This window comes from Panthera tigris, chromosome E1 (genome assembly GCF_018350195.1).
Source record: "Panthera tigris isolate Pti1 chromosome E1, P.tigris_Pti1_mat1.1, whole genome shotgun sequence".
Lineage (NCBI taxonomy): Eukaryota > Metazoa > Chordata > Mammalia > Carnivora > Felidae > Panthera > Panthera tigris.
In genome coordinates, this window is record NC_056673.1 from 56,840,943 (window position 1) to 56,864,847 (window position 23,905).

At 62.7% G+C, this 23,905-nt stretch overlaps 1 protein-coding gene across 4 annotated transcripts in view; it reads left to right on the forward strand.

Moving 5' to 3' along the window:
* SEPTIN9 (septin 9) overlaps positions 1 to 23,905 on the forward strand; it is a 145,905-nt gene that overhangs the window by 68,670 nt on the left and 53,330 nt on the right. For all 4 annotated transcript variants that reach the window (XM_042967572.1, XM_042967575.1, XM_042967574.1 and 1 more), the window contains one exon: positions 9,558 to 10,199. In XM_042967572.1, coding sequence (XP_042823506.1) covers positions 9,558 to 10,199 — 642 coding nt within the window. The remainder of the gene's footprint in view (positions 1 to 9,557; positions 10,200 to 23,905) is intronic.

Consider the following 23,905-nt stretch of genomic DNA (forward strand, 5'->3'; position numbering starts at 1 on the left):
CTCAGCCTGTGCCCTGGAGCCCAGATGCCCTAGGTCCCGCGGTCCTGGTCCGCACCACACGCGTCGTGTGGGAGAGAGCCACCCGGGGCGTGGACAGGTGGGTGCAGGACAGCTGGTTTTCATGGGCGTCTTTGCTCCGCGGTCCGGGTCGGGGCTGGGGCAACATCCCCAACAGTAGCACTTACGGGGCCTGCGGATTTGGGGGGGTGGGGGGAGGGTGCAGGTAGAAAGGAGGAGAGGCGGGGGGGGGAGCGGCCGTGCTCCCACCCGGAACCAGCAGCTTAGCGCTCCTTCTGGGACAGGACCCCCTGGAGACCCCCTCGGGACGACTGGGGCTGCCCCAGGAGGGGGTTGCAGGTTAAAGGGCTCTGGGGTCTGTGACCTTTGAGGCCCTTGAAGCTGTGACCCAGGGGGTTTGGGGTTTTGAAGTCAGTCCCCTCCCAGGGGCTCCCTCCTGCCTCCTGGACTGCCATTTATCTGAGAACCTTTGACCCGCAGAGGCCCCAAGAGGTCCCCAGGAGGTCTCACATCCCCTCCTCTCCCGCCCTCCCCTCCCTCCGGGCCCGGGGCTGGGCCACACCTAGGTCCTCCTCCCGCCTTCCAGAGAGCTGTGCAGGCAGCCGGCGTCCCCACCCCGGGTCAGGAAATTCTTGCTATCTCGTCCAGATCTCGCTCTGCTCCCTCCCGGGTGTGGAGCACCCGCAGCTGGTTTGGGGGGGGGGGGAGGATGGTGCAGAACCTCTGCCTGCAGCATATTGGTCTATGTGTGCACACGTTCCCGGAACTTTAGTCAAGAGAAAAAGGTGGCCCAGCATCTTAGGGGACTTTTAAACCTGCCTGGAGTGACCCTGGTGTCCCGAGACCCAAGGGCATCGGGGAGCTAGCTGGATAGGCACAGAGGGGCCTTCCCCTCCCGCCCCGGGAGCAGCTCCGGGTGGAGATTTCTTGCAGCAGGAGTCGCTACGTGGCTGTCCCACGCCGCCTGCCGGGGTCTCCCCGACTGGACAGCTGTCACCCCAAGGCCCTTCTCTGGTGGGGGAGAGGTGAACACCAGTAATTAATTAGTCCTCTGAAGGTGGGCCGACCAGAGAGCTTCCTGCCCCAAGTGGGACAGTGTTGGGAGCACCCGGGGTGCCCTGTCTGGGGACACTGGGGCAACAGGTGTGAGATGGGGCATCCTCTGGGTGAGCTGGATGCATGGGTCCTGGCCGGCGGGGGGCGGGGGTGGGGGGACGTGGGGGAAGCTCTGAGGCCAGGGAGGGCGAGGACAGGCAGCAGGAAGGGGCTCCCAGCGAAGGGCTGGGGCCAGCCGGTGTCCTGATGCAGGCTTTTCCCGCCAGGCCGGACCGATTCCAGGGTGCCCCTGGCCCCTTCTCAGAGCTGGTGAGTCATAGCAGGAAGTGGCTTCAGCACCCACGGAAGGAGGTCACGGCGGTTGCAAGGCCTCCCCTCTCGTCCGTGTCCCGTCGGGGTGTTCGTCGGGGTGTTCGTTTCCCCGGGGCGGCTGTAACGTGCCACACCCTGTGGATGGCTTGAAACGCTAGATGTTCAGCCTGTCCCAGTCCTGGAGGCCATGGTGCGGAGTCACGGTGTGGGCAGGGCTTGGTCCTTTCTGGATGCTCTCTGCGAGAGAGTCTGTTCCGGTGTGTGTCCAGCTTCCGGTGACAGTCCTTGGCTTGTAGGCCCCTCCGGTCCCCGCCCTGCCTCCACACGGTCTCCTCTGTGTGTCTTCTCCTTTCCTGTATCTCATGAGGGCCGCTGCCGTCGGATTTAGGGCCCTCCTTTATCCAGGATGATCTCGTCTCGAGATCCTCACCTTTATCCCGCAAAAGACCTGTTTTCCCAAACAAGGTCCCCGTCAAAGGTTTTGGGAGTTAGGACTCAGACGTATCATTTTGGGGGGCCACCATTCGGCCAGCGTCTTCTGCAGACAGCACAGCGGAGTCTGAAAGCCCCTGTAAAGGAACCCGAGGGGCGCCTGGGTGGCTCAGTCGGTTAAGCGTCTGACTTCGGCTCGGGTCACGATCTCACGGTTCGAGGGTTCGAGCCCCGGCGTCGGGCTCTGGGCTGACAGCTCAGAGCCTGGAGCCTCTTCATTTCTGTGTCTCCCTCTCTCTCTGCCCTACCCTGCTTGTGCTCTCTGTCTCTCATAAACGAATAAACGTTAAAAAAAAAAAAAGGGATCCGATAGGGGCCCTGGTCCCAGCCTGGCTGGGGAGGACTGGCTTCACCTGTGTCCATGCCTGCTTGCTAGAGCTTTCTCCAGTGAATCTGGGGACTAAGAGGATGTCTGGGATCCGGGGGCCACCGTAGACCCTCGCTGCCACTGGGCCTCTGCTCCTGGCCGAGGGGTCTTGTGTGCGCGTGTGCGTGTCTGTCCCAGTTGGAGGGTTGGGGGGGGTCACTGGTGCTCCGCATCTGACTTTTGCATTCTGTTTGTGCCTGAGCATGTCCTGGGCGGGGAAGGGCCGGGTGCCACGTAGGCTGTGTGGAGCCCCCTGCCTCCCCCCTGCAGTGAGTGGCAGCAAGCTCCCCCTGCAGCCTGGGAAGGGAGGGAGGGGGCCTGTTTGTTGCTCTTGGCCCCATCTGAGAAGCCCAGCCTATGCTTTCTTACGTTGCTATTCCAGAGCAGGGGGCCAGGCCTCATGGGTGGAGGCTGTGAGAAGCAGGAAGGACCCCCCGGCATGCCTGTGCCCCCCCCCCCCGCCCCCGCCAGGCCCAGGGAACAGAGGTGGGGTGGGAGGAGATATAGCAGCACCTAACCTCCAAAGCAGGAAGACGGTCATCAAAATAGATCGGGGTGGGGGGGGGGGCGGGGGAACCTCCCATCCTTTGCCTGGGGCTGCGTGGCCTCCCCAGAAACCCCCTGCTGAATCTGGAGTCCTCAGGGTTACACCCCCCCACCCCCCGCGGCTGAGGGAAATGGGGCAGCTGGTTCCTCCTGTCCAGGGCACCCAGGCCGGACCCCTGCTGACACTGCCTGGTGTTGAGGCACAAGCCCGTGGTCCCAGGGCCAGGGAGAGGGGCCGCGTGCTTGCTGTCCGCCTTCCCCAGGCCGCCTACAGCTGGCCACGCGTGCACACGAGCCCAGGGCGGCCAGGAGCTCTCAGGCCGCGTCAGGCGCTGCGGCCCGGCCAGGCCTCGCCTTGGGGACGCAGAGGGAGAGGGGCCGGGCAGAGGGCTTTGACCGCGGGTGCCACGCTCTCTACCCGCTCTTCCTTTGTTTGGACTTTGCTCCTTGTATCCTCCTCGTTCGACAGACGTGTTTCTCTGCGGGGCACCCAAGGCCCAAGTGGTGCCCGAGCTGTTTGCCACCCTCGACTTCCCAGCGCAGGCCCCACTTGGCCGCAGTGTCTGTTTTCAAGCTTTTCCCTTTCGGACCGTTCTGCTTCCTGAGGACCCTCCTCCCCCCACCCCTTCCCCACCTGCCCCCCCCCCCCCCCGCCATCTCCCCTCCGCCGAGCCCCTGGAGGCAGCTCCTGAGAGGGTTCTTGTAGGAGGTGATCCAGGCATTCCCCGAGCGGAGGAGGCAGGGAAGGGGGCGGCCTGGAGGGTGCGTGCGGCTCAGCCCCCCTAGGGGTGCTGGGGGGGACCCCGTACCGTGCACCCCAGGGTTGTCCCAAGGAGAAACAGCTGGGTATCTACTGTCCCTTTGCTGCCTAAAGGCTGCTGGCGTGGAGAGGAAGGCTTCCTGCCTTCTGGGCTTGGGCACCGGGTGCACACGTGAACAACGGCGATGATCGGGGCACGGGTACCACTGTGCCATCCCGTCAGCGCCCACAGTAGGACAGACGAGGAAGCAGAGGCCCAGGGGTGACTGAGGCCGTGTCCTCCCTGTCTCAGCCCCTGCCCGGAGTCGCCCCGGCCTCTGGCCAGCCTGCCCCCCCCCTTTCCTAGGTAATTCAGTCCTTAGTGGGGATGAGTCCTGCTCTTGGGCCTCTGCTGCTTTTCCTTTGGAGGATTTGCCGCTTAACGGACGGCCTCCTCTCCCATCGGCCCTGCCCTGCTCGGGGGCGCTCCTCCTGGCCCCAGCCCCCGTCCTGCCTGCTGTAGCCCTGCTCTGCCATCTCGAGCCTTGCCCGAGCCCGTGACTCAGCCTGGGGCGGTGCCAGGGCCCGGCCCTCACTCCCAGGGGCTCACAAGCTGGCAGAGTAGGTGCCTTCGGGATGGGGGTCCTGCAGTCTAGTCCTGCAGGCTCAGGGCGGGGAGCAGGGCAGTACCCTCCGCCTGGAACCATCCTTCTAGGTTCCCTGGGGCCACCTGTTCAGGGATGAAACCTTCTTTGCTGCTCCCCGGAAGAGGCTGCGTTGGGCCAGGGCCGGCACTCCTGGGGCCTGAGCCCAGATCGGCAGTGTCCCTCCCTAGGAAGTCGTGCGGGGAGGGCGGGGGGGTTTGTTTTGATCTTGGTCTCTAACATTCTTTGCATGACATTTGTCCCCCCGCTGGAGCAGGGCTTTGTGGCTGCCCTGGGACGCCCCCCCTCCCCGGACCGGCCCCTTCTGTGCACCCGGGAGTGGGGAAAGGTCTGCCGGCAGCCTGTGGTCGGAGCAGAGAGCTTTACAATGGCCCCTTGTGTGGTGCACATTTCCTCCTTCAACAGGCCCAGGCCCAGGCGGCTCCCGCTTCGACCCCCACGGGCACAGACGGACGTGCATCTGGCGAGGCGGCTTTGGCCTCCGCGGCGGCTGGGCCTGTCGGTGTTTAAAGGACTGGAGAGGGCCGGGCTCTGGGGCCGGAGGAGTGGGGCTGGGCCGGCGAGGCCCACAGCCTCGCCTGCCCCGGTTCTCAAAACGCAGCGTCGATGGCCTTAGGCCCTGAAAATAGCGAGTGACCCACGTGCAGCACAGGCACGTTGGGAAGAGGCAGGAAAGTCTAATGGGAAAAAAAGTCACCCACCTCGATTCCTTCCAGAGTTGTGCGAGCGCGCGGGCCCGTTGCGCACGTGCGTGTGAGACCCCGCGAGGGTCTCTTCGCACGCATCTTTTTTTTTTTTTAACGTTTTATTTATTTTTGAGACAGAGACAGACAGAGCATGAACGGGGGAGGGGCAGAGAGAGAGGGAGACACAGAATCGGAAACAGGCTCCAGGCTCTGAGCCATCAGCCCAGAGCCCGACGCGGGGCTCGAACTCACGGACCGTGAGATCGTGACCTGAGCCGAAGTTGCACGCTCAACCGACTGGGCCGCCCAGGCGCCCCTCTTCCCACACATCTTGTGTGCTGCCGGTGTGGCTTCACGTCCTTAACGTTTCTCATCTTCAAAGCCGGGATTTTGATGACGGCGCGGGACTTCGGCATCTGGGTTTAGGAAATCTCCGTAAACCGGAATTGTTTCCGGCGTTTGCTATTTTCACGCCGATGCAAACGTCCCCCTACGTCAGTCCTCGCGCTTCTGATGATTTCCGTGGGATAAATTCCCAGCAGCGGGCGGGCCGAGGCGTGCAAACGGGCTCCAGGCTCCTGGCGCCCGTCGGGGAGGGCGGGTTGAGGAGGGCCTTTGGGAGCGGGCGAGGTTTGAGCCTGGCCGTGGGGGGACTTGAATGCAGAGGAGAGAGAAGCGGGGCGATCTTGGAAACCGTGTGAGCAGACGATGGCAGTGTCCCCCTCCCAGGCGGTGGCCCCGGGCCCGTCTGGCGCTCTGAGGGTATGTCGTGTCCAGCTGACACGGTAAGCGGTGTCCCACGTGCCCTCTGACTGCAGTGACGTCCTGCGGACAAAAGAGGCAGCAGCCCAGCACTGCTCCCCGCTGGGCCAGTAAAGGCCGCTTCTCTGCCCAGTCGTCAGATCTCACGTACGGTCCGTCACGTAGGGCCTCAAATCTGCAACTTGACCAGCTCATGAGCACTCTCGCCGCCTCCCGTGGCTGCTTGTGGACAGCTGTGGCTGCCTCTACCCTTGCAGGGAGCGGGGAGGTGGGGAAGGTGAGAGGCACCTGCCGTGGGGCCGGGTGACGCTCGCTCCCCCCCTTGGAGCGGGTGGAGCGTGTTTCCAAGGACGGTGGCTGCACGTGTGTGACAGCCGGTCTTCCTGATTTTTCCCCGCCGGGTGCTGCTTGCACCGTGACATCCTCCGTGGGGGAGGCAGCTTCGTACAGGGCGTCCCTTGCAAAGGGTCTTGTTTCGTTGCCGGATACGGCGGTGTAAATCTAGAGCAGGGTCCCTCCAGACGACTTCTCCCGCCATCTGGGGGTTTTGTGGGATTCCAGGGGGAGGAAAAAGGAGGCGGCTTTTTCTCCTGGGTCCCCGGAGAGGGGCTGGGGTGGCGGCACCGTCGGGAGATCCCAGACAGAGTCCTGCAGCCCAGAGGTCTCTCCCCCGTTCCGGGGGGGCCCCGGGGTACTTCCGGGGGCTGCCGTCACAATTTACCGCGGACCGTGGGGCTCAAGCCACAGAATTTGATTCCCTCACATTTCTGGGGGCCAGAAGTTCAAAGTCAAGGTGTTGACAGAGTCTCACACAGATTACAAAAGCTTGAGAGAAGAATCCTTCCTGCTTTTCTCAGCTGCTGCTGGCGCTAAGCATCCCTGGGCCCGGGGCCGCATCGCCCCAGTTTCTGCTGGCCTCACGTGGCCTCTCCTGTGTCTCCCGTGCCCCAAGTCCCCCTCTTCTCTCCTGTGTAGGAACACCTATAGGATTTAGAGCCCGTCCTGAATTCAGGATGCTGGCGTCTCGAATCCTCACCTCAATGACATCTGCAGAGACCCTCTTCCCAAGTAAGGTCACATGCGCAGGTTATGGGGGTGAGGACTGGGACGTATCGTGTGGGGGACACGGTCCACCAGAGAACCTTAGAGCAGGTGGAGCTTCTCAGGTGGAAATGGGGGCTCCTCCGGGGCCCCGTGCCCACAGGCTGCAACCCTGTGACCTGGTCTCACCTTCGGGTTGTGCAGAAGAAGCACCTGAGGCCCGTGAAGGTCGTGGAGGTGGCTCGTGGAGTTGCAAAGCGGAGGATGTTTCCAGGGACCCCAAGCACGCCCCCTCCCCCATCCCGGAAGCCAGTCACAATAGTCGTGACACGGCCTGCAAGATGTGAGGGGGAGAAGTGGGAGTTGCACGGGGCCGGGGCAGGTGACAGCCAGCCGGGCTTTGGGGCTGGGGAGGCGGGCTTGAAATCAGAGGCGGTGGCAGCTTGTTTGGGGGGGATGGCGTAAATCATCAAGGACACCCCTAACGACCTGCACGTTTTCCGACAGTCGCCGCCCTGCGGGTGGCAACAGCTCCTTTTCTCCTGGGGCCTCGGACTAGCGGGGGGTGGGACCGGATGGGACAGTTCCGAGGGTGAGCACCCAGGTGGGTGACGTGGCCGGGCGATAAACACACAGCTGCTGTAGGGCCAGGGGGTGACATGTGCCACGCGGGAGCACAGAGCGGTCAGAGAGGAGAGGGTGGGCAGGTGGGGATGGCGTGTGCGTCTGTGCAGGATGACCGTGGCCGTGAGGACTGAGTCACGCGGACCCTCAGAGGGAGGAGGGTTGCAGGGAGCGGGCCAACTCGGCTCAGCGGTGAGCTGTGTGCGGGTTGGGTTCGAATTCAGCGCTGTCCCCGGACGGTGCCTGAGTCAGAAAGGGCTTCTCTTGTGCGCGGCCGTAACTCGTGAGTCGGTGGTTGAGGGCACCTCCAAATGGGCTTCCCAGGTAGGGGATCGCCTCGTTCTGGGGCCAACGTGGGACGAGGCCCATCCCCCTGACCTCTCTTCTCCAGCTCGGCCCCAGGGAATTACCACCTGGGCACCTTAAAATACTTGTGCCCAGGTGGGCTGGGTGTGGACCCCTCCTCTAGGGAGTTCATGGACAGGAGCCACCGTTCAGGGACAGTGTGGACAGTACCCTGGAGACCGCGGGTAGACCGGGTGCTTTCAAGAGACCCCACATGAGGTCACACTCCCAGGCGTCCACCTCTGGGCTTTCTGGCCACTTTAACACCCCCTTGAACCTGGCCTTTGTCACCTCGACCTTTTTTGGAACGAGCAGTTATGCTCCGTGGTTATCTTGGGGGCAGGCCCCCAGGGGAGGGGTGCTGAGGTGCTGGCATCCCCGCTCTGGCTCGTCCCCTGCCCCTCCGGCACAGGACCCCCTGCCCCCTTGGCCACGTTATCAATCAGAGGTCACAGGCTGGACCTCAGGCCAGAGGCAGCCTGCAGACGTGATCCTGTTTGACCACACAGTGTTTTTTGAAAGGGGGTTGTTTCCCTTTGTGCGAGCGTGTACAGATCAGGAGATAGCCCGTAGGAAAGTCCAGATTTCCAGATTCTCCCGAGAGAAGTCCGGAGCTCTGGCCGCGTCGGGAGCACAGGCCGGCCAGGCGGCCTGTGTGTCTCTGTCCTGTGAGGGAAGTCCTGTCCGCTGGGAAGCGACAAGAGCTGTCCGGGACTTTGGAGGAGGGAACACGTGGCGGGGGGGCCCCCGAGAATGGCCCCAGATCGCTGTTGTCGGGCCAGCGGGGGGCCGGGGAGGAAATGGCGGGGTCCCAGGAAGCCCCGGGCTTGGGGAGCTGGGGAGGCGAGGTGGGGAGAGGGGTGGCAGAGACATTGGGGTTGCTGAGTGCCCGCTGTGGGCCCTTCCTGCTCTGGTCTTCGTGACGGGAGCAGCTGGTTCCTGTTGGGAGCACGGCCGCAGGCAGGGGCCGCGGGGACGGCTGGCAGCTCCCCAGGCACCGTCGTCCCCTGGCCTCGGAGGGAGCGGCGGGTCCTGGCAGAGACGGTGGGCGGCTGGGCTTGGCGGGTGGGAGCCGGGCAGCCGGCGTCCCACGGGGCCCTGGCTGGGACAAGCAGTGTGGGATAGAGGCCGACGACGCGTCCGAGGGTGAGGATCGAGAGAGTCGTGGACCACGCCGGGGCTCCGTTGTTTACCTGAAACAGGACAGCCTAGTGGTCAGAACCCTGTGCCCCGGGGTGGGACGGACGCGTCTTCCGGCTCTGGCTCTCCGTCTCCGCGCCTTTGGGCACCTTGCTCAGGCACCACGGCCTCAGTTTCCCCATCCGGACCAGGGGATAACGGCAGCATTTAGGGCACAGGGTCACGTGAGGAGTAAATGCCCACGGTGAGCCTAGGGGCCGTATTAGGCCTCCCGGAGCCGGCGGTCCATGCCGTGCTGCTGTGATGATGTCACTGCGGTCGTGGTTCTGACAGGTGATGGTTGTGGCTGCCGTTGCTGGGGACGTACGTGCCCCCCACCCGGTTGCTGGTGGTCGTGGCGGGTTTGCGCCCCGTGGCGTCTGTGCTGGGGGCAGGATAAGGGAAGACCACGACGAGAAAGAACTCCAGTGTCCCCTTGAGCCAGAACATCTTTCTAGAACACGTAGCTGGCACGTCCACGTTGCGGCCATGGCGGACGGGGGTGGGGGTGGGGGGCCGGTGTCCTCCAAGCTCCGCCTCTTCTCTCCCCCAGGGTACGTGATTGTTGGCGCCTTGGAGTCCCCCAGGGGAGTGGGGCTTGTCCCCTTTGTGCCCGGGAGGGGGAGGGTGCAAGAGTCCCCGGGGGCCCACAGCTACCTTAGCAGCACATTCCTGGCTGTTCCCGAGCCGTCCACGCCTCACGTCCGCCTCTCTCTGTCTTCCAGCCTTGAAAAGATCTTTTGAGGTCGAGGAGGCCGAGACACCCAACTCCACCCCGTCCCGGAGGCTCCCGACCCCCCTGCTCCGGGCCACGGTGGCCAGCTCCACCCAGAAGTTCCAGGACCTGGGTGCGAAGAATGCCGAGCCCGCAGCCCGCCATGTAGACTCCCTCAGCCAGCGATCCCCCAAAGCCGCCCTGCGGAGGGTCGAGCTCTCGGGGCCCAAGGCCGAGCCCGTGTCCCGGCGCACGGAGATCTCCATCGACATCTCGTCCAAGCAGGTGGAGAACGCCAGCACCACCGGGCCGTCCCGCTTCGGGCTCAAGCGAGCCGAGGCGCTGGGCCACAAGACGCTGGAGCCCGCCCCTCGGAGGACGGAGATCACCATAGTCAAGCCCCAGGAGTCAGCGCACCGGAGGATGGAGACCCCCGCCTCCAAGGCCCCCGAGGTGCCCGCCGCCCCCACCTCGGACGCAGCCCCCAAGAGGGTCGAGATCCAGGTGCCCAAGCCAGCCGAGGTGCCCGCCTCCCCCGTCCCACCCCAGACCCTGGAGAATTCGGAACACGCCCCGGTGTCTCAGCTGCAGAGCAGGCTGGAGCCCAAGCCCCAGCCCCCGGCGGCCGAGGCCCCACCCAAGAGCCAGGAGGGTGAGTAGCGAAAGCCAGTCTGCGGGGCTGTTGGGGTGCGTGGGGACGGGAGCTGGCTTTGCCCTGGTGTCTTGGAGGCAGCAGCTGTGAATTGGGGGGGGGGGGAGGGGTGAGTCGCAGGTGGGTGGAGACCCGGTTCCCTGGAGGCCAGGAAGACACCGGGCCGGGGTCCCAAGGCTGGCGGAGGGGTACTGTCCGTTGGGGATGGCCCGGGTGCCACAAGCTGGGCTCGCGTTTGGCTTTGGAAAGACCCTCCGGGTTTCGAGGGTCCCCTTTATTGGTCAGGATGCGTCGTGGTGTGGAGTTTCTGCTGTCAGAGCCCCAGCCGGCGGGGGGTCTGGAAGCCTGGAAAAGGAGGGGGCGACGGGCTCGTGTCGGGACGCGGGGGGCAGAGGGGCTTGGGACCCAAGCGCGGGCGTCCGCGTGCCGGTGGCTGCCGGGCCGTGGACAGGCAGGTTCCTGCTCAGATCTGCAGGCTGGAGGGAGAGGCCTCGGGTGGGGGGAGGGGTTGGTGCCCTCCTGGGTTCCACACTGCAGGGTCTCCCTCCAGCTCTTCCTCAAGGAGGGGTGTCGTGGCCAGAAGCAAGGGGAAACGAGACCGCCCAGGCTGTGTGTGCCCGGGTTCTCAGGGCCGCTAGGGAGGGGACCGTAGGCCAGGGAGCCCCGTGATACCTGCCACAGCTCCTTTTGGGGTGCTCTTCCGGTGAGGGAGGGAGGCTGGGGGCTTGGGTACCGTCCTCGGGGGACCCAAACCCGGAAGCTGTGCTCACGTGGGGAGCTCACTGGGGCCAGCTTGGGAACATCTGGTCCTGGGATCTTGGCCCCACGGGGTCAGGGGCCGGCTGGGCTGTAAGCCCCATGAGAGCTGGGTCCCTTTCCAAGTGCAGGAACTGAACTCAGAAGCGTTCAGTGTTCTTCGGGTTAGGTAAACGGAACGTTCTGGAGTTTTGATTTACCTTTTAAATCATAATCGCTTCTAATTTGGGTAGAACGCACGTAACGTTAATCGACTGTTGCGCGAAGCGTCGTGAAGCGTGGAGCTCGGTGGCATCGAGAACGTTCACGTCGTCGTGCGGCCCAGCTCCAATCCGTCTCCAGAACTTTCTCAGCTTCCCACACCGAAACCGTGTGCCCGCTAAATACTGACTCCCCGTGCCCCTCCCCCAGCCCCTGGCGCCCACCGTCTACTTTCTGTCTCTATGAACTTGACTCCCCCAGCTCCCTCACACAGGTGGAATCAGACAGTGTTGGTCCTCGGTCCTTTTGTGCCTGGCTGACCTCGCTGAGCCTCGTGTCCCCACGGCCCATCTACTGTGTGGCAGGTGTGGGGATAGGGCCGTGAATTTGCTGCCGCACTTGACCTCAGCCCGCTCGCCTAAACCTGACCCTGCAGAGCCACGCCCACTCTCTCGGACCCTGTGGTGTCCCTGTGGTCCGAGACTTCTCTCTCGGTCTCTGGGTCCCTGTGGTGTTGGTGCGTCGGAACGAAGGCACGCCCAGTGGCCTGGGGCGCGGTTCCCCTGTTGGTCCAGGGCCTCTGCCTCCCGTGGGTGAGGTGTTCGCGCCCAGCTGAGCCAAGCAGGATGTGGTTGGGGGCATGGTCGGCACCAGGCCCGTGTGGGTCTTGATGGCAGCTCATGCTGGACGCGGGAGGAGGTGGTCCCGCCCTGGGTCATCGGGCCCCACGGCCCAGAGGCTGTGCTGGCCACCGGGGCCGGTCCGGCTGGCTCTGCTTGTGGAGCAGTCGAGGGTCCTGTGGGGCCCTTCCCAGATCCCCAGCCTCTCGAGCCGAGCTTTGGAGAAAGTGGGATTTAACCAGGCAAAGGCAGGGAGCCAAGGCAGCGGCCCGGAGGTGCTCTGGAGCCTGGAACTTGGGGAACTGCACGCTTTCTCCGCGGAAAAGAGTTTAAACGTCCAAGCCTGGGCGCCTGGGGGGCTCGGTCGGTTGAGCGTCCGACTCTGGATTGCGGCTCAGGTCACGAAGTCATGGTTCGTGAGTTTAAACCCCGAGTGGGGCTCTGTGCCAACCGTGCGGAGCCTGCTTGGGATTCTCTCTCTCTGCCCCTCTCCTGTTCTCGCCCACTCGCTCTCTCTCTCTCTCTCTCTCTCTCTCTCTCTCTCTCTCAAAAATAAACGTGAAAAAAAAGAAGTCCAAGCCTGGTGTGAAAGCCATGTCGTCAGCAGCCCAGACCCTCGTCCCCTCAGAGAGCAGCGGGTGGGCCCAGCTCTGTGTGGGGAGGGTCAGAGGCCGGTGGCTGTCCCCCCCGCCCCGTGCCCCACCTACCTGTGTCTCAGTGGCCGGGTGGGGAAGGGCTCCGAGACCAGTGCTCACAGGGTGAGAACCTTTAGGGCCAGACCGATGCAGTGAGACCAGGCGGCTGCACTGAGGCGGGATGCTGGGGGCTCGGATGGCTCAGTTTGGGAGGATCCTGTCCACCTAGGACAGCACGACAGAGGTCACTGCAGAGTGACCTGGTCCTCGAGCCCGGGAGTGATGCCGGACGAGAGGTTGGGTGAGGAGGAGGAAGGCTCACCCAGTGCGGGCCGGGGAATTTGGCTCTGACCAGCGCTGCCTCGGATGTCGAGTTCTTCGTTGTCCTGGGCAAGTCCGGGTGGCAGGCAGGGCCTTCCCAGTGGAGGTGTGTTCCTGGAACCCATGGCACGGCTTCTGGGGGTCCCCTGCTCCGACAGAAACCCTCTGGGCCGTGGCTTTGGGCGCATGTCGGGGTCTCCTGGGACCAGAGCTGAGTCGCTCCCAGATTGGCCTCCCTAAAGCACAGCACCGGCGAAATCCGTGCCAGGCCCGAGCCTTCCCTGGCCCGCTCTCCACTCCACCCAGTCTCTTGTCCAGCTCAGACCTCCCGCTCCCCAACTCTTCCTGCTCTGGCCCTTCCGTGGCCTCCACAGGCCCCCTCTCCTGACCTCCTGACTCCTGACCTCCTTCCTCTCCACATCACTGCTTTTTGAATTCCTATGCATCCTTCGAAGTCCAGCTCAAACGCCACCTCTGCCATGAAGCCCTCCCTCTAGCTGGAAGCGGCCTCCCTTCCTTGGACTCCCATGCCTTTCGGCATCTGTGCGTGTGTGTGATGTCTTATGTTTGGCTTGGAATGTTAATTATTTGTGTTGTACCCCCTTTTTTTCCTCTGCTGGACTTTTTAATGGAAAAGTTTTCCAGCGTACCTTGCCTTTAAAATTCAGAAAATGTCCAAGTTAGAATCTAAAGTTCACCTGTAATCCCAAAGGTACCCCCTCTTCGTGTTTACTCTGTGTTTTTCAGAATTCCCTCCGTGCCCCCCGCTAGATCGTAGGTTATTTGAGAGTAAGGCTGTTGTCGGGTTTCTTTAACTTTTTTTTTTTCCCCCCTGAGTGACATAGACTTAGTAGGTGCTCAAGAAAACAATGTAGGAGGAGTGAGATGGGTTTTCGTGCCCCCCCTGCAGGCGGACACAGGGAGCCTGGGGACCCCGTGGGACATTGCGGGGACCAAGCAGATCCTTTCCTGGTCAGCCAAGAACCCCCGGGTCTCACAAGCTCCACTCTGGCACACGGGGTTCCTTGTTTCGGAGGCTGCTGGCCCCCGGCCCTCCTTGTCATGCGTCGGTCATCTCTGCTTCTCTCTCGGTCTCTGGGGCAGTCCGGCCTCGCCTCCCCTCCCAGGTCCCTGGCTTGCCCTGCGTCTGCCTGGGTGGCGCTGGGTGGGGCTGGGCTGCAGGACCCAGAACCGTGTCTGTGCAGTGAGCTGCCCCCCCCCCCCCGCCACCCTCCCCTCCCCCCGGGAACCACCCACCTCTGGCTCCCACGGCTGACACCAGCCAAGTTTCCCCGAGGTGGCCTTATAAGGCGGGCACTGGCTCCTCACTCGTGGGTCTGGTTCTTCGCCGTCTCCAGATGCCGATTGGAGGCCATGGGGCTGGCCGGGCAGGGTGGGGGGTGAGGCACCCTGACCGGGCCCCCCCCCCCCCCGGCTCCACCCCCCCATGCCAAGCGGTTCTGAGCCTTTACTTTGCCCGCCCCCAGCCTCAGTTTCTTGATTTGTCAAAAGAGCGAGGACCCTCTGTCCCGAGGCAGCAGGGTTTGGACTCCGCCCGTGCGTGCTCCATGGTGGTGCCAGGCGTGGCTTGTGATGGTGGATGTGGAACTGGGGAGGAGGGCAGGCTCATCTCGGGGCTCGGTATGCTTTCTCTCTGACTGAAAACATCTAGAAACGTCCTCGGCTCGGGGCGGGGGGTGGGGGGAGCACGAGGAAGGTGGACACCAAGGTCCCCGAGCCGCTAGCGGTGGGCGTGGCTTTTTGGCACACCGGCTGCACCTGCCTAGCTTTCAGGTACACCTGGCTGCCTGCTGCGTCCGGGGCTGGGACCGAACGGAGGGGCCCCAGCTCTGCAGGGGACAGTGGGGGCTAGAGGCGCGGGGTTGCTGGGACCCCCAGCAGGGACACAGGGACGGAGGAGGCAGGGCAGAGGAGGCTTCAGGAGAAGAGAGGTGTGGACTGGGTGTGAAGGGCGAGGAGGGGTCCGCTGGTGAAGGGGCAGGAATGTGCCGGGCCCGGAGCGGGGAGGTGGGGGAGAGGGTGACCGCCGTGTGATCAGGGAGGAGAGGCCCAGGTTCTGCAAAGTCTGCCTAGACTCCCTCACCATATTTACGGGACACCCCACCAACTAGGGTGTCCACTCTGGGCCTGACGCTGGGCCGGGAACTCCCCGGTGAAGTTTCACCCCGGCACTCGGTATACAGTAGGAGCTTGATAAACGTCGAGGGACTCACTTGGGCGCAGGGGGCTCGCCTCTCGCCATGCCTTGGGCCCTTCTGCGTGGGGCCCAGTGTCTCTGTTGTGGCAGGACAAAGGCCGTGCCTCTGGTAGGGGTGTGTGCACCGAGCTGTGTTGCCTGGCAGACTCCTCCGCCCCGGGCTCCTCCCCTGCCCCTGCCCTGGCCCCAGAGAGCATCCGGGCACCCGCTTACTTTTCGGGATGGAGTCTCTTTCTCCTTCCCCCTTTTGAGGACAAGCACTCTCAAAGCCCGTTCCCGTCAGGTCTGAGGCAGGACGTCCCCAGGCACGCGGGTGCAGGGTGACAGCGGCTGGGGCCAGGTGTGCGCCCTCCGAGGGGAGGCGGAGTAGAGGGCTGCGGGGACCGAACCCGGCCCCCCTCGCCGGCCCACCCAGCTGTCTGCCAAGCCCAGCCCAGGGCCGAGAAGGATCGAGGGCCCACGCAGGGTGTGCAGCCCCAGCAGCTGCAGAATGCCTTAAATAGAGCCGAGCGCAGCTGCGGGGCGGGCGGGCTGGGCAGGGAGGCAGGCGCTGGGGGCGGGGCCCAGCTCTTCCCCATTTGGGGGCCGTGGCCCTGACCACCCGGCGGGGCCCCCGGGACGGAAGCCGGGCTCCAGACACATGGTGCCGGGTGAGGCCTCCCGGGTGCTCGTTCCGGGAAGCTGCCGGGAGAGGAACTGTTTGCGTCCTCAGCCTCCCGGGCCCAGGACAGCTGCCGCGAGCCGGGGTCCGCACAATGGGGCCGCTGTCTGGGGGACGTGCCCGTGCCAGACAGCCACGCTCTGTGCGGCAGGGACAGAGGACACATTGAGCGCCCGAGGGGCACCCTCAGACCCCCACCTGGTGCCCTGGAGCGTGGGCAGCCCCGGCCAGAAGCCGGGTTCTGACGGTTGGCCTCGAGGAGGCCGCTCGGTTCCCGCCGGCCTCCCGCGGTCCCCCGCGGGGCCCAGTGCGCGGGAGGAGCGTCACGCGGCCTCTTCTCTGGGCGGGATGTGACTTCCTCTCCCTGGGTCTCCTCTGATTTTCCCTGACCCCGGGGCTTTCCGTGGGCATCACTGGTGCCCCACCCCCGCCTCCCCACCCCGGAACCCCAGGGGCAGCTGGAGCTCTGGCTTGTAGCTGGTGAGCAAGCAGCTGGTGCCCAGGAAAGAGCTTCCAGCTCGCTGAGCGGTGGACGGGGAGAAAAGTGGACGCGATTTCGTTAAGGGGCGGGCACGGCGCTCCCACGCTGGGCCTCCCCTGCCCATTCCCTCTGCTGCCGTCCCCCCCTCCTTCCAAAGTGACCCCCAGAGGTTCCGACTTGGAAGCGTAGAAGGCTGAGCGCTGAGACTCCCCTGCGGGGGGCCTTGGCCACTGGTGTGGGGGGAAGATGGCCAAGCACGGGCCCAGCCCCCGGAAGGCTTTTGTGGAACAAGCACACGAACGCAGACCAAAGGCGGGCCCCGCTTCCCTTTCCTCTCCGTGTCCCCGAGAGCGGCGCACGGCCGGGGCTCGAAGACGGGAAATAGCGATCACAGGGAGATCTGAGAAGGAAGTTGGTCTTTCTGGACACCGCCTCCCCACCCTCGTCCCCAGGACCACCCGTGTTCTCGGCGGGGCGCATCGAGCGTCTTTCCGGGATTTGCCCCTTTAGATGGTCACTCGGCTTGGCGCACGTGTGGAGAGAAGTCTGTGTGAATATCATAGACCCTTTCTGAAAACACAAGTGAAATCAGACTCCTGCCCCTGGCTTTTTATCCCTCCGCTTTCCCGATGCTGTGTCTCTGGGTCCAACAAGTCCCTCCGACCCGCCGCTGGTCCCCGGCCGCTCCGCTCCTCCCGTCCCCGCCCGGCTTTTCACCGTGAGACGCGAGGCTCCCATGAACACAGTCACGTTTCTGTTTGTGCCCAGCGGGCTGTCCGACTTCAGGAGTGGGATTTCGGCACCACGGGATGTGTGCATGTTAAGTGTTGATCTGTGGGGCACCTGGGTGGGTGGCCCAGTCGGTTAAGATGTCGGCTCAGGTCATGATCTCACGGCTCGTGAGTTCGAGCCCCCGCGTCGGGCTCTCTGTTTTCCGTGCAGAGCCTGCTTTGGGTCTTCTGTTCCCTTCTCCTTCTTGTCCCTACCTCGCTCTCGCTCACACTCTCAGAAATAAATAAAACGCTACAAAAAATTTGAAAAAAATTAAAAGGTTGATCCGTGGGGCGCCTGGGTGGCTCAGTCGGTGGATGGTCCGACTTCGGCTCAGGTCAGGATCTCGGGGTTCGTGTGTTCGAGCCCCGCGTCGGGCTTTCTGCTAAGCGTGCTTCAGATCATCTGTCCCCTTCTCTCTCTGCCCCTCCCCTGCTCCTTCTCTCTCTCAAAAATAAGTATTTACTAAAAAACAAAATTAAATAAGACATTGATCTGTGTGGCCAAACTGGCCTCTGAGCAGTCACACTGGTTTTTACAGCCAGTTGCAGAAAGGTTCTGTGCCTGCGCCCCGGGCTGACCACAGTTTTATTTTGTACGTTTTTCTTTGTGGGAAGGGCAGCGTCTTCTCCCACGTTTACAGACCAAGGGCCCTGGGTTCTCCGTGAGCGGCTCATTCCTGCCCTTGGTTCCTTCTTGGCCCCACTCGGGTTGTTCATCCTTCTCTCGTTGACATTTTCCTTTTTAAAAAAAATTTTATTTTTTTCCCTTAACGTTTATTTATTATTGAGAGACAGAGAGAGACAGAGCATGAGCCTGGGAGGAGCAGAGAGAGGAGGAGACACGGAATCCGAAGCAGCCTCCAGGCTCCGAGTCGTCAGCACAGAGCCCGACGCGGGGCTCGAACTCACGGACCGCGAGATCGTGACCTGAGCCGAAGTCGGAGGCTTAACTGAGCCCTCCTGGCGCCCTTAGGTTGACATTTTCTTAAGAGACCCTCGTGCACCTTTACTATAGCTGCTCTGAGGGCTTTTTCCCAGTTGTTGACTTTCGATTCTATTTATAGTGTGTTCTTTCATCCTCCAAACAGAGGTTTTTAACCCGTAGGTTTGTCAAGTGCATTCTTCTTCTTCTTGTTATTATTTTTTTCTCTGTTGGGATCTATGCCCTGCTTAGAGGCGTTGTGCATTCCAGAATTCTAGAAAACAGTCCGTCCAGGTTTTCTTTTCGCACTTTTATGGTTTTGTCTTTACGGACGTCATTCATCCGTTGGAATTTATTGGGGGGTAAACAGCGAGCCAGGGACATGCGGTTTTGCACGGATGTATCCACGTGAGCTTGGTCCCCGGGCCGCATGGGGTGGGGGGTGTGCACGCTATTTTTATCAGCTTTAGTGTCCGTGTCTCTCTGGCTCAGCCACAATAATTTGGATGTGTTTCTCTCGTCCTCTGTGTCCTGGAACATTTAAGAACGTTTCGAACAGCAGCACGGTCATCTCTGTGTTATAACTTAGAGAGGACTGACTGGTGAAACCGTCTGAGCCCGATATTTTCGTGGGAGCCCTTGTACTTTAAAAACCTTAAGGAGCCTTTTTCCGTGGGCTCGTTTGAATTCTTGGTTTTTCTCTTATTTTATACCTTTTTCTCTCCCCCACTAAAGTATCATCCTTTGAGGTATTTAAAACCTCTTGGACGTTTCAAAGGTAGTAGTCTGGCATCATCACCCTGTGCACCTCGGCCCCTCCCCGGGCCGGACGCTGTTCACAGAAGGCAAGGGGCAGAGACCGCTGGATGTGGCCGCTGTCCCGGGGATCCTCCCTCTGAAATGGGAGCCGTGCAGCATGGCCAGGTTTCCAGGAGGGACCAGTCCAGAGGACCACAGCAACCCCCCCCCCCGCCGGGGGAAGAGAGCCCCCTACCCTGCTGGCAGAGCTCTCAGGGGTGGTGATGGGGGCCCCGGGTCTCGGAGGGGGCAGAGTGGTCCAGGCAGGTGAAGGGCCAGGGTTTCAGGAATCGTGAGTTTGGTGTTGCCCAGAGAGAGCCTTTCAAACTTTCTTGGGCTGCAGCTCCTGGGAAGAAATACATTTTATACCACCGACCGGGACACGCGGATGTGTGGCTAGATGAACGTGTGTGGGGGGGGTATAAAAACGCAGCGTTTCGCGGGAGTGATTCCTACCTTTACTGTGCCTGCCGCACTCTCGGGATTTTCTGTTCTTTTCTCTTTTTGGGTGGGGAGAGCTTTTCTTATTTCTTTTAAAACAGCTTTCTTGAGACACGGTTTACATGCCCCGCAGGGCACTCATCCAAAGGGCACCTCTCTGTGGTTTTATCCGCAAAGTTGTGCGGACATGGCCGCGGTCCATTTTAGATTATTTCCGTCGCCTCAGACAGAATCCCTGTCCCCTTTAGCCATCTCCCCGACCCCCTTTTCTCCAGCCCTAAGCGGCAACGGGCCTTTCTGTCTAAATCTGCCTGTTCTGAACTTTGCCTAGAAATAGGACCATACGGCAGGTGGTTTTTTCTATGACCAGCTTCCTCCACTCTGTCTAATGTGTTCAAGGTTCATCCACACCGTAGCACAGATCAGAGTTTCATCTCTTTCCTATTTATTTATTTATTTATTTATTTATTTATTTATTTATTTATTTATTTTTGAAGGAGAGAGAGTGTGAGTGGTGGGGAGAGGGGGCAGAGAGAGGGGGAGACACAGAGTCCGAAGCTCCAGGCTCCGAGCCATCAGCACAGAGCCCGACGCGGGGCTCGCGCTCACGGACCGCGAGATCGTGACCTGAGCCGAAGTCGGATACTCCACTGACCGAGCCACCCAGGCGCCCCTAACTTCGTCCCTTTCTACGGCTGAGTACGGTTACACCGTGCGACCAGGGCACATCTGTGTACCCGCTCTGGAGGGGCCGTCACCCTGGAGACCACCGCTAGGAGGCAGGACAGCCCCTCCCTGCCTCTGAGCTTCTCCCAGCCCGGAAGCTGCTGTGCTCACTCACTGTCTCCAGAAACATTTCCTCTGTCCCTCCCTGCTTTTGCCCTACTTCTCGGCGGGCAGAAACAGGCGACCCCGGGGGGGTGGGGGGGCGCGAGGAGGGTGCTGATTGGACAGAGGGGCTTGGGCTGCGGTGGTTTTCTCTCTGTTCCTCCCCTAAGGTGGGTCACACCTGGCAGACGTAGCCTCCTGGTCCTGCAGAATTGGGGGGGGGGGGCGGCTCCCTCTTGTGCGTGGGGATGGCGAGCCGGTGGGGAGGATGATATCATGGACCGCAAATGAGCCTAGAAGGGACACAACACCCACGGTCCCCGTAGTCACCGGCCTCCCCAGAGCCTGCCTGAGTCAGGGTGTGATCCCTGCCTGCGCCCCCGGGGGCGGCGTCGGCTTCTCTGCAGGGCCCAGTAGCCCAGCCCGAGGGGGAAGGCGGTGGGGGGGGGGGGGCTCTGTTTTCATCCTCAGGGTGATCCCCATCCTCCCTTCATTCTGGTCGAAGGGAAGGCCTCCCTTAGGTCCGTGGCTCCCTGCCTGCCGGCCTGCTGACTAATGCCTGTCTGCTGCCCGATAGGAAGGGCGCACGGCGAGGCAGCAGCCCCTGTCACACAGAGCTCAGGTTACCGAGGGTTCGAGGCACCTCCTGAAATAAGGCCCCAAAGCCACAGACCCTCCAGCGCAGCCTGGATTCCAGGCCCTCGGCCCCTGCACCCGCACCAGGTGAGTCCGGGCTGGCTGCGGCAGGGCCGGTGCGGTGGGTTTGTGGTGTGGGGCTTGGCGGGGAGAGGGGGAGAGGGCGGACCCTGCTCGGTCCCCTGGGCCCCCCCCCCTTCTTCCCGTGGCAGCCCCCGGGGGAGCCTCGGCCACTTCCTTTTGCTTCTACGGAGGAGTAACAGCTGCTCTGTCTGCTGCGCGCACAGAGGCCGACCTCACAGCCAGCCTCCCGTGTTGCCTGTGGTTTAGCAGCAATGGACATTCTGTTCTGGGGCGATGGCCCAGCTCCGAGAGTTAGAAGCCGAGTTCCCCGAGATTTAATTTAGCAGCAAGTCTCCCTCTGCCCAAATCCCTGCTTATTGTGCGTGCGTGTTCTTGGCAGGGGATTGGTGCTCTGCTCTCCGTGGGCGGTGTGGGCCCCCAGCCACCCTGGCCCTGGCGCCTGCCCTCCCCACCCCTTCCACCCCACGTTAGACAGCCGCCCTCCCACCCCCGCCCCCCATGCCCGTAAGCCCGGGAGACGCTTGGCTGCAGCGGTGGCCGATTCTGTTTGGACCCAGCAGGTCTGGGAATGTTCAGCCTCGGTGTCCAGAGGAGTCTTTGGGGGCTGGAGGGGGTGGGCGGCATTCGGAGTCTTCCGGTCACATGGTCGCACGCACTGTCCTGGAAGGATCCTCCCTGTCTCGACTCCCTCCCGCACATCCCTGCCCCTCCCTCCCCACCCCCAGGCAGTCCATCTGGCACAAGCCCCTCCTTTCTGGATGGGACGGGATGGGACTCAGAACTGGAAGGGTCTTCTGGCCCTGGAGGTCCGGATCCCTGTCTCAGCAATTAGCCACATCCTTATCTCCGCTGGGGGCGGGGGTGGCCAATCCATTGACGGTCACCTAACCATCCCAGCGGGGTAAGGCTAGTTTCCGGCTATAGTGACTCTCCTTATCCCATTTCCTAGATTAGAACCTCAAGTCAGAGAGACCCTAGCCCCTGGCCTCAGGGCCCCCCCCGCAGCTAAGTGTGGATTCGGCTCCTGGGGGAGCCCGGCTGCTGAACTGGCGGGGGAGGCGGGCAGCAGTGGTGGGGGCGGGGCGGGAAGCTGGGTCCCTGCCCGGAAGCTTTGGCTGGGGTGCAGAGGAACCCAGACCAGCACCCTCCGTTTGCTGCTTTCTTTCTTTTGCAAGGCGCCACGAGATGATGAAAGAAAACCCCGTTTAGAGAGCAGAGGCTCTGGGATTCCCCCCCCCACCCCTTTCCTCCAGACCCTCAGCTGCCCTGGGTTTTGAAATAAGATACTCGTCAGGGGCTTGAGTGGGAACAGATTGGAAGTCCCACTTTCTCTCTCTCTTGGATCACAGCTGCAGGGAGCCCCGTGTGGCTGCTCGCCACCACCCGGCTGGCCCGGCCCGGCCCTGGCCCACTGCCCAAGGCTCCCATCCTGTCTTTCTGCCCCCCTCCTTCCCCTCCTCACAAGACCAGCCCCAGTGCTGCCGGAATTGTCTGGGGGAAGTTTGGGCTGGGGGCGGGTGGGGGGGGCATGCCTTTGCTGTTGGGGAGGGGCTGAAATAAGACCCCTGCCGGCCTGGGGGCGCCTGGGGGGCTCAGTGGGTTGAGCATCCCACTTCGGCTCAGGTTGTGATCTCACAGCTCGTGAGTTCGAGCCCCGCATCGGGCTCTGTGCCGACGGCTCGGAGCCCGGAGCCTGCTTCGGATTCTGTGTCTCCCTCTCTCTCTGCCCCTCCCCTGCTCACACGCTGTCTCTCTCTCAAAAATAAAATAAAGATTTTTTAAAAAAATTAGGAAAAAAAAAAAAAAAAGAGAAGACCCCTGCCGGCCTGGGACCAGCGGGAGACGGAGGCCTGCAGGCCAGCCCCCTGCCTGCCAGGTCTGCTCCCAGGCCTTGGAGCCGCTGTCCCTGCAGGTCCCTGAGCACTCCGTCCCGTGCGGTGGTGGCTTCCAGAGGCTCACCCGGGTTATCGAGTGTTCTGGAGCTCAGAGTAGTTCTCCACCCTCCTGCTGGGCTGGGATGGGCGAGGAGGGAGCTTTCTTGACCCCGACCCTGCCAGGGTGAAGGGCGGGAGTGGGTGGCGGGGACTGGCTGCTTCCACGATGATTCCAGAGGCCCTGCTGAGCCCCAGGGCGCTTCCTGAGCGCGGGCCCTGAGCTCAGCTCTTGACGAGGGTGGCCTTCGGCAGCACGGGGTCCTGTCCCTGTTCCCTGGGCACTGTCCCTCGGGACATCAGAGAGAATGTCGGGTGGAGAAGCCAGCAGGTTTCCACTCCTCTCAGCAGCCCGCCTCGGGACTGGGCAGGGCGGCCAGGACTGGAGCACGGCCCCATGGCTCTCTGGGAGGCCAGCCGGTCAGCACGGCCCTGGGGATGGCGGTGGGGAGCGTCCGTCCTCGGGTCCCCTCATTTCTGGTCTCTGGGCCTTGGGAGTAGGCCCCAGAGTTCTGCCTGGGGATGCGAGGTGGGGTGAGCCGGGAGCCCTGGGAAACCGGCTGTCCTCACCCCCCAGAGCCCTTCCCTCAGAGCAGGCTCCTGGCCGCACGTGCCGATGGGGACGCTGATCCATTTGAGGGGTCCCCGAAGCAGAAGACGTGCCCGTTTGCTGCCTTACCTCCTGGCAGGGCCCGAGTTCCACCTTCCAGGCTCTGGACGGTTCCGAATCTGAAAGTGTGGCTTCCTGGGCCCAAACCCACCCTCGGGAAGCAGGGCCTCTGGGGAGAGCCGCCTGTGCAAAGGGGAGTTTAAGAACACCACAGCAAACTGCCTCCCGGAACCTTCCGGTTCTCTCCCCTTTCCTCTGGGGTCTCGGTCGGGACGCCAGTGTCGGCCCCAGGTGACAGCTGTGGGCTCTGAGATCACACCTGCCTCTGGGCCAGGCCGTGGGTAAGCGCGAGGAGCTCTAGTCCTTCTGAGCACATTGTCCACCCGGGGCTCGGGAGCCCACCGCGGGGACCCTGAGAGGGGCAGGCTTGATGCTGGCTGTGACCACGCGACTGTGGGCAGCGTCTCTGGCCCAGGAGACTAGAGATGCGCCCCCCCCCGCCCCGGGCCAGTTCCTAATCGGAGGGTGCGGGGGCCAGGCTGGCCTGGGTCACTGCCCAGTGCCCCTGCGCCCCGAGAGCGCGGCTCTGCGGTGAGTAATCCTTCCCAAGGTCCCTCCTCCGCCACATGTTCCTGCTACAGGGGAACTTTTCCAGGGAGCCAGCTGACACAGTTGGCCTGGATCATTTGTTTTTGAACAAGACTGAAAGGAGAGAGTGAGTAAGAAAGTGTGTGTGTGTGTGGGGGGGGTAACCGAGTAGGGGAAGGTCAGAGAGAGAGGAGGAAAGATC